We start from the raw sequence: 9359 nt of genomic DNA on the forward strand, positions 1-9359 counted from the left end.
GTACTTTATGTTATTTTATATTTTAATGTTTACATTTTCTTAAAATAATATAGAAATACAAGAAATATTTTTTAAAATTTAGATTTGATTATTCAACTATGAAATTTGATTTTTAATCTTTTATATTATTTTAATTTATTAATTTTAGAAAAGTTCAAATGAAATTTAGCACTGAGAACTAACACAAAATTGTTCAAATCAAACTACTGACTATTTTAGAAAACATGAACCCTAAAAAAAAAAATAAAAAAAAAAAATGGACACCTTTGTAGGCAAAAACCCACTGAAAAAGTTGATTGGTTAGGTTTGATAGGATTAGAGCTCTCATCTCCCTTTCATTCATGTTCTCATCCACAGCTTCAACGCTCATACTCCACTCCTAATCTCTTTCCCTTTCTCCTTCTCTTTTTGACTTGGATTTAACACACCCCATTTGTTGTGTATGTGATTAGATTGTATATTGTATAAACATATGCAAAAGTTAACAACTTTCTGACTTTTTCTTATAAAGTTTTGAACTTGAATTTCTTGTGTCAGTGTGAGAGCCATGTTCGTTTCATTCCACATTTCCAACACTGACTCACGCCTTCTTTTACCCACCATGGTGGATTGCACTTGTTCATTTCACCCTCCAGCAATATTGCAAGTGCTTCCTCTGCCCAGGGCTGCACCCTCAAAGTTGACCTTTGTTTGTTCCTCCCAAAGGGTCCTCCCCATTGAGGAGCTTCAACTCAGTAATGGTGGTGATGGGGACCCCTCAGAGGCTGTTGTTGATCACTCTGATTATTTGGACAATGGGGATGAAGTGGTTGGCTTTGGTGACTCCCTCAGTGAGGAGGTGCTCAAGGAGAGGATTAGAAGAATGAGAATAGGGCTGGCAAACAGTGGGAAAGTTCCTTGGAACAAAGGAAAGAAACACAGTGCAGGTAGTTTATGTTTCAATTGACATTGATGTGTGTATCCAAGGTTTTAAATTGTGGTAATGGGTTTTTGTAATGATTCTTTATATTGTGGACAAATGTGGTCGATGTGGCCATAATTGTAGTCATGAACCCTGAAAATCCTTGATGTTGTGGCCAAAATCGTGGTTGCAGACAGTCTTTTAAAGCCTTGTGTGTACCATGTAGTTGGTTAGTTTTTTTGTAAGTGATTGTGATTCCGGACACAATGCAGAGACCCGGGAGCGAATCAGGCAAAGAACTGTAGAGGCTTTGAGGGATCCTAAGGTGAAGTCAAGTAAGAGTCATTTAGTTTTTGGAGTGTTTCCTCCTTTTACAAGTGTTTTCAATTTGACTAGCTTATTGTTCCAGTGATTTTAGCTGTTATAATTTTGTTTTAGGTTCCTTCATTTCTTCATATAATTAACCAAATTCTAGCCACCTTACAACATAGTTTTTCTGTTGCTAGGTAGCTCAATTACCATGTAACTAATATTTACTTATTTCCTTTCTCTCCTTGACCAAATTTCAGGTAAGGAAGAAGATGGCTGAACATCCCCATCCTCATAGGTAAACATATCTGTCATGGTAATCTAATAATTTTTTCTGTTTTTCTGTATGCTTCCTCAAAGAAGAATGTAATGTTCAACCATGGAAAAATTATAGTTTATCAATGGGAAATAAAATACCGTGGATGAGTTAACCAAAGAAGAGTATTCCTACTCCTTTGTTGATTCAGAAAAGGGGGGAAGAATGGAGACTATAAGTTATTGAGATTGAAGACTTGGGTCATGTGGAAGTTTCTACCTTACACAATTGTGGTCGGAAAGTATAGGCAGTAAGGTTGTCAAAATGGCATCGAATTGTATGTTACTTAGCTTAGAGAAACAAAATGTTTATTTCTTAGATTATAATATGTCTGTTTAAAGATATATGATGTCTTGATTTCTTATTTATTTCTGTTTGTCTGACTAAATAATATATGAATTCATATGTCTAACAATTGAGGTCATTCTACATTATTTACTCTCATTTCTGTCATACATGTTGCTCTCCTGTAAGTACTGAGTAATATCTGAGATTTCTACACTGTTTTTTGAGATTATTATCGTCATACTTTCAGTCTCAATGCACCTGAAAGTTACATATCTTTATGGTACACACTCTCAAATATATTTTGCACTCATTGGTAGGTAGTGTTCAACAAATTTTTTTTGGTTGTATTTAATCTTGTCTATGGAATGAATATTAAATGAGTAGCCGTTGGCTATGCATTCTATGATATTCATTAAGTGTCAACCTTCCTGCAGTTATCGAACCAAGGCAAAGATAAGCGATTCACTGAGACGTGTTTGGCATGAGCGGCTGAAGTCAAAACGGTTAAGGGAGGATTTTTTGCTTTCATGGACACAAAGCATTGCAAATGCAGCCAAGAAAGGAGGGATTGGTCAGGAAGAGCTAGATTGGGATAGCTACCATAAGATAAGACAACAGTTAGAGCTCCATCAACTTATGCTGGCCAGGGAAAAGCAAAGAGAAAAGCTGATGGCAGTTACTGGAGCAAAGAATATCATCCTAATATGGAGGGAAAACATAGCCAAAGCAGCTAAGAAAGGAGGGAGTGGGGAACAAGAACTTGACTGGGACAGCTATGAAAGGATACAAGAAGAAATGATTCGCCTGCGTCAATTTCAGCGTACTGCAGAAAAGGCAAAGAAAAAAGAGTTGGCAAGGGTAAAAGCAGAGAAAGCAGCTCGGATAAAAGCAATTAAAAGGGTCATCCTCACTCGAAAGAGAAAAGAGCGTCAAGAGAGGGCTAAAGTAAAAGGAAATATAAAGAGCCATCACTGCGAAAATACTAAGGAAGGCAAAGCTTCCTTGGAAGTTACTCAAGAGTTCAGACCCTGCAATCCATCAACTAAGGTAAGGTTTTGTTTTTCCTCTTTTATTGATCGCATATATGAATGCAACACATTGGCTAAGCTACACAATCCTAGATCATTTGAAAGATAGAGGAGAATGTCTGTAAGTTTCTTCTGTTAGAGTACAAAAATAAGAAACTCTAGTTGTTAAATCCGGTATTTAATTTGTTGCTTTGTCAATTAAAAACACTTTTCACTGTATTATCAGTAGAAACTTAGAACACATCCTGTAATAGGTCTTTAGACCAGGGAGAGAGAGGAGCTCAATTAAATAAGGAATAAGCCATTTAGAAAGTAGTATGAAAATGTCATTTAGAGTGATGTGTAGTATAGCTCTTAAAAGCATCTATGCTATGTAGCTGTTTATAATGACCTTAATTATTTTGTCTCTTAGAAAGTGGATTTAGGCCTAAGTCAATTATTCAAAATCTTTACAAAATTGGCCAGTAAGATGACCATTATTCCTACTTATATACTATAACTGTTACTTGACCATGTATTTCTTGTTGATACGAGATCTCCGAACCCCCTCATATTTAGGATTAGATATCTTGAATATGGGATTTGATATGTGCAGATAGTGAGTGGTACGATAGGTCTATCAAAAATCTTGTTAAGATAGACTTTGATACCATCATAGAAAGTAAGTCTATGCCTAGTTCAATCTCACAAAACCGGCTAGTAATGTAAAGTTTGTAGCCACTTATATTCTATTATTTGATCATATTTCTAGTCTAGGATCTCCAACACTTTCATTCCAATATTATAAGCCAAGCCCCTTGTTATACTCTTATGGTTAAATAATATACTTAGAACTTATACAAGACATTTTTCGTTTTAGTCCTTGCATGAAAAAATATTTTGGCCATTACATGAATTTTCTTTTACAAATTATTACTATTGCGTATTTCAATGTAAGAATTTTTTTCATATAGGGACGAAAATGAAAAACGATTTATCTAATATAGGGACACCATTGACCCAAATGCAGAATTTTTTTATATAAGGATCAAAATGTAATATAAATTGTTTTCACATAGGGACTAAAAACAAGAAACGATGTCAAATGTAGAAACTAAAATGTGGAGGTTATTTCATATATAAGGACAAATGAAAAATTATGTGAGATGGTGTAAGGAACCAAATTTTCAATTGAACCTATTTTTATTTATGCCTCTTTGCTTGTAATGATGCCATATTTATCTTGTATTTAGATTCACAAAAGTGAGAACACCAATGGTGACTTAGCTAGAGAGGAAGACACTTTTAATTGCATTTTTCCAGCCCAGAATAAATTGGATTTAGAGCTTATCAAGAGAGAAAAAATGCAGAAAGAAGTATCACTAGCTGATCAGATCCAAGCTGCTAGAGACAGAAAGGGCAAACTACATACATAAGGGAACCTTGAATCCCTTTTCATCATGCTGCTTCATTCACTTGGATGTTTATATATGTATTATAGTTTCTTTGTTGAAACAGTAGCTTATGAGGTAGGTATCTGTAGAACAAGTTAACCAATACTGGTAGTTTGTTGGTTGTAGAATAGGAAACTTGGTCTGAGTAATTTGAACTCAACTTTCAATTCCATTTCATTTCCTCTTATCTCTTTTTCTCTGTTTCTGTTCAAAGTTATCTTGATCTCTCTTTCTCCCTCTCAATGCCATGTAAATAATTTAAAAACTTGATAAAATATAAAGAAACAAAGTTACAACAATTAAAAGTCTAAATAAAATAAAACAAATACATTTTTCTTTTGATTAAACTTATTTATCCCAACTCCACCAAGCTAAGAAAATGATTCCAAATTAGAAACATTGTTACATGAATCATACAAATGTTTTGGCAACCTTGGAACAGCAACAGCAAAGAGAGGGTTAGCCTTGGGCATGGTCATTCCATAAACCTCAGTAGTATCAATGTCTTGGGGGTTTAAGCCCTTTGGTGGGGTCCACTGAAAGCAGTGAAAGAGTGTAGCCAAAGCCATCAAAACCAAATTGAGCCCAAGGGGTGCACCAGGGCACTTTCGTTTTCCAGCACTAAAAGGCAAAATCTTGAAGTCAACGCCATGACTAATCTCAACCCTGCCCCCATTACTGGGCCAGTGTCTCTCGGGCCTGAACTCCCCCACGTTGTCCCAGATCTCCGTGTTGCGGCCCAGCCCATGGGTGTTGATGAAGACACGTGTCTTGGCGGGGATGTGGTAGCCGTTGATTGTGGTGGCGCGGAGAGACTCGTGCGGAATGAGGAACGGCCCTGCGGGGTGCATGCGGAAGGTTTCACGTACGACGCAGCGCAGGTAATTAAGGTGGGGCAAGTCTGATTCTAACACCATTCTGTTTGGGCCAACCACAGAGTCCAGTTCTTGTTGGACTTTTTGGAGAATGTTTGGGTGTTTGATTACCTCTGCCATGGCCCATTCGTTCGTTACTGCTGAAGTGTCTGTTGCTGCAGCTATCATGTCCTAAACAATTTTCATTACGTTAAGTATTTATTATTTTTGGTTAATAATTAATGTGATAGTGTATCTTTAGTGTTTATTTTTTATAATCATATATCTTTTTACAGGAAATGACTCTAATATAACTACAATAGTATATTTTTTCAATATATTTTATGACATAATTGTTATTAGATAATGCTATGTTTAGGGATGACAAAACAAGTGAGTCAATGTTATACGGGTTGAAATTAGTAATTCGTTCCGTTACAAGGTGGGTCACGACGGATTGATTCATTACTTTTCAAAATAAAGTTTTTTTTTTGTAATTTTTTTGTTTGGATCTATTCACTTGATTTTAGTTATTGATATCACTTTTTGGATAATAAAAAAAAAAACACTAAAATTGAATTAAACTTTAATATTTTAATCAAATAATGTCTAATGTCTAACAAAATAAAGTAAATATCAACAATACTTCAATGAATCAAATTAAGTATAAAAAAATAATGTAAATAAAGTTTTATATAAAACATTGATCACTACCAATTTTAATTTCAAAAGCATAAAATTCCTCTTCAGAAGTGTCAAAAATAAAGAAGGGCAGACTAACGCATCCTACCTTGTTTACGACCTGCTGGATTGATGAGTTCATAAAATTGACTTGTCGTACCTAAATGATGGTGGACTAGCACTTTGTCATTCCTAATTATTTTTATCAATGTCAAAGAACACTTTTTTAAATTCAGAACTTTCAAAATCAATTAAAAAAAAATTGGGATACTAAAATAAAATAAATTGATATTTATAAGAATTAGTAGTGTATTTGAAATTTAGTTATAATGATATTTTGTAAAGAAATACTAGATCAAATGCGTTTAATGTTTCAAAGTATAAAGTATGTAAGAATTTATTCAATGTGATTGGAAATATAGCTAGAAAGATCTACATTTAAAATTGTTCATGATAAGTTCCCATTATTATTATACAATAGTTTATCTTATCCCTTCCTTCCCATTATGTGTATTTATAAATAAACAACAACAAAAATAAGCATAAAAAAGAAAATTAATTATGAAGATACCTGAATCAAGGCTTTGATTTCAACATCATCCATGTGCTCTTTTCCATCTTCACCTGGTAGAGATAGTAAAACATCCACAAAATCCATGTCTCCATCACCCTCTTCTCTTCTCATCTTCTTACATTCCCTAACCCTTCTATGCTCTTCAATAATCTTGGAATGAAAATCATCCACTCTTTTTTCCACCTCCCTCATTTTCTTTTCACACCCATAAGGATCAACCCACCTCCACATTGGCAAGTAGTCACCCAAATATATCACACCCAGCAACCAAAACAACTCATGGGTTATGTGCATGAACTCCATAGCCTCTTCTGGGCCTGAAGATTTAGACCCAAAATATTGTTTTCCCAACAACATTCTAGTCACATTGTTCATTGAGAAAGCACCCAAAACCTCCCTCAAGTTAATGGGCCTCTCATATTCGGCCCGGCCCAAAACATCCTTGACAAGGTGTTGGGCTTCCTCCAAACGGTGTTTGGAGAAGGACTCAAGCCTCTTTGTTGTTAACAAATGTTCCATGCAAATTCTTCTCATTCTCTTCCAATGGGGACCCAAAGGGGCCAATGCAACATCACCACACCCATATGCTAAATGAACTGCTGCAAGAGTGTTTGGTCTTGAGGCAAAAACATCATCTTGGGAAACAAGAATTTCATGTATAATGTTAGGATCATTGGTGGTTATGGCATCAATGTTCCCCAATTTTAGGTACACCAAGGGTCCATATTTCTCACACAAAGATGCCAAGTCTCTATGTGGAAGTTGACCTAATTGGAGGAGGTTCCCAACAATGGGCCACTTTGGTGGGCCTGGAGGAAGCCCTTTGTTCTTGTGACCAAAAAGAGATTTTCTCACAAGCCAATGTCGAATGATTTTAGAGGCTAGTGCAGCTAGGAACATGGCTGAGATAAACGTTGTCAAAACCATTTTCTAATGTCTAATGTCTAATGTCAAGTGTTTTTATCTAAGAAAAAATGCTCTGTCTCAAGCACACCCTTTGTTTTCAATGATCTTGAGATGCATTTTGCAAACATTGGATTCAATGGTTGCCCTGTTTTCAGTCATGATTTGAAGCTTTTTATATCATATTTTAGATGATGAAACTAGTTAGGTAGTTTAATAGTTCACAATCTTCATGTGTTCTTGTTGTATTCTTGTTTGTTGTTTTATTTTATTGGTTTGTTGTTGAGAACACTATTTTCTTTTAAGGTGAAAGATTGGTGTAGGTTGGGTAGGACATCATGTGCATGATGATTGTGTCACAGACATAAATTTTGCATTTCTTCAACTTTTGTGAATCATTGCAATGCATGATCTTCATTTGGTTGTGAAATCAAGACATATTCGAGTTAAATAATATTTTAGTACTTTGAAAATTCGTAATTTTATAATTATATATTTTGGAGAGATAAAATATGTTATAACTTAGATATTGAATTTCAAATCATTTTTTAGCTCAATCTATTAATATAATTTCTCAATCATTAGATAAAAACTCATATCTTATAATGTAATTAATAATAAAATATTTAATTAAGAAAACATTCACATACAATAAGTTTACTCATATTATTCGTGATAGATATATTTGTAATATCTACTTTGGGAAATGAAAATATGCTTAAACATTAATTGATAATTTATTTCATTTGTCCTCTCTATCTCATGAGTTATATATAATAATTTATAGGCACTATAAAAAAAATCATATTCCTTGGTGTTTTTTCTTAAATTTTAAAACAATCACACTTTTACCTAACATTATATCTGGAAAGTTTCAACCATATTTTTTTTATTTGTTATCAAGTTTAAAATAAACTCTTCCTCTATTAATTAAACTTTATAATTATGCATCATGTTTTTATTTGTGAATTTGTTTACATTCAGTTACAATAGATAAGACAATTTTTTTTTTTTTTTACCGAGAATTTAAAGTTTTTCAACTACCTTGTTCTCACATAATTATTATTCCTCTTGTTAATCGTTGGGCTTCTTCTTGGATCCTATTTTACTATGTGTAATCCTTTTACTATGGGTCTTGTTTCTTTTAGCCCATGCCTCTTTTGTTTCTTTTCATTTTCCTTTATATTACCTTTTCTGTACTTTATTCAAACAGGAATAATAATAATAATACAATTTCTCTTTCTACTTTACTTTTCCATTTTATCTCTCTGCATTCTTACCCCGTGTTCTTCACGTTCGTTTTTCCTTTTTTCTCTTGCTCACCACCGATTGCTTGTATACTCTTGGTGTCGCTGCATTTTTCCTCATCGCGTTTCAGAAATCATAATAGTATTATGGTATCAGAGCTCTTCTTTTTGAAGAGCTTTGATGTGCACTCTGAAATTTCTTTCTCTTAATTGATTTCTTGTTTTCTTGCCCTAATTTCTTTCTTTATTTTTTTAGGTATGACAGAAGAAGATTCACAGTAACAAACACAATCTGATCAACAAAGCCAATCGACGAATAATTTTCCTTACCTACATCTCAATGAAAATCTTGTTGCCCCCTTGGGTGTCATCGGTGCTCGACTCTACAAACTATAATTCTTAGAGCAGATCAATGGTGACGACACTGAGTGCGAAGAACAAAGTGGAGTTCATTCTGGGTTCACATCCCTGCCCAGCCAAGAACCATCCAACGTATTCAGCTTGGCAAAGGTGTAACAACATGGTTGTTTCTTGGTTAGTGCATTTTGTCTCTACTTCTATTAGACAGAGTATAATATGAATGGATATGACCATAGATGTCTGGATCGATTTAAAAACTAGATATTCCCAAGGAGATCTTTCTAGAATTTCTGACCTGGGATCTGAAGTAGTCACTTTAAATCAGGGAGATTTTTCGGTTACAGAATATTTTACTAAACTTAGAATCATTTGGGATGAACTAGACAATTTCAGACCTAATCCTGTGTGTGTATGTCAAACAAAATGTACTTACTCTGTTGCTTTGATTATTAGTCAAAGAAAATG

The 9359-nt window shown here is 34.2% G+C and overlaps 2 protein-coding genes across 4 annotated transcripts; one reads left to right on the plus strand and one right to left on the minus strand.

Annotated features, from left to right (window-relative positions):
- Nucleotides 1-298: 298 nt before the first annotated feature.
- LOC137827566 (histone-lysine N-methyltransferase, H3 lysine-79 specific-like protein) lies at nucleotides 299-4462 on the plus strand. 3 transcript variants are annotated; one of them, XM_068633760.1, is made up of 6 exons: nucleotides 303-440; nucleotides 538-926; nucleotides 1174-1226; nucleotides 1471-1508; nucleotides 2249-2861; nucleotides 4075-4462. In XM_068633760.1, exons 2-6 carry the CDS (start codon nucleotides 548-550, stop codon nucleotides 4255-4257), a joined length of 1266 nt encoding a protein of 421 aa, XP_068489861.1. In that variant the 5' UTR covers nucleotides 303-440; nucleotides 538-547; the 3' UTR covers nucleotides 4258-4462. The 3 variants fall into 3 exon arrangements, with proteins under 3 accessions (XP_090153613.1, XP_068489861.1, XP_090153614.1); XM_090297488.1 differs by having other exon boundaries at nucleotides 338-440; nucleotides 1174-1236; XM_090297487.1 differs by having other exon boundaries at nucleotides 299-926; nucleotides 1174-1236.
- A 61-nt stretch (nucleotides 4463-4523) lies between these two features.
- CYP703A2 (cytochrome P450, family 703, subfamily A, polypeptide 2) lies at nucleotides 4524-7418 on the minus strand. The gene is made up of 2 exons (XM_068633746.2): nucleotides 6382-7418; nucleotides 4524-5321 (listed from the first exon to the last, which is right to left on the minus strand). Exons 1-2 carry the CDS (start codon nucleotides 7309-7311, stop codon nucleotides 4647-4649), a joined length of 1605 nt encoding a protein of 534 aa, XP_068489847.1. The 5' UTR covers nucleotides 7312-7418; the 3' UTR covers nucleotides 4524-4646.
- Between the last annotated feature and the right edge of the window lie 1941 nt (nucleotides 7419-9359).

The sequence above is a fragment of the Phaseolus vulgaris genome, chromosome 11 (genome assembly GCF_051622355.1).
Source record: "Phaseolus vulgaris cultivar YP4 chromosome 11, ASM5162235v1, whole genome shotgun sequence".
Lineage (NCBI taxonomy): Eukaryota > Viridiplantae > Streptophyta > Magnoliopsida > Fabales > Fabaceae > Phaseolus > Phaseolus vulgaris.

Coding starts and splice junctions, on each gene's coding strand:
- LOC137827566 (XM_068633760.1), top strand. CDS start 548: ATGTTCGTTTCATTCCACATTTCCAACACTGACTCACGCCTTCTTTTA. Junction 1,227..1,470: donor AGGCTTTGAGGGATCCTAAG/GTGAAGTCAAGT, acceptor ACCAAATTTCAG/GTAAGGAAGAAGATGGCTGA. Junction 1,509..2,248: donor GAACATCCCCATCCTCATAG/GTAAACATATCT, acceptor ACCTTCCTGCAG/TTATCGAACCAAGGCAAAGA.
- CYP703A2 (XM_068633746.2), bottom strand. CDS start 7,311: ATGGTTTTGACAACGTTTATCTCAGCCATGTTCCTAGCTGCACTAGCC. Junction 5,322..6,381: donor AAATCAAAGCCTTGATTCAG/GTATCTTCATAA, acceptor AAAATTGTTTAG/GACATGATAGCTGCAGCAAC.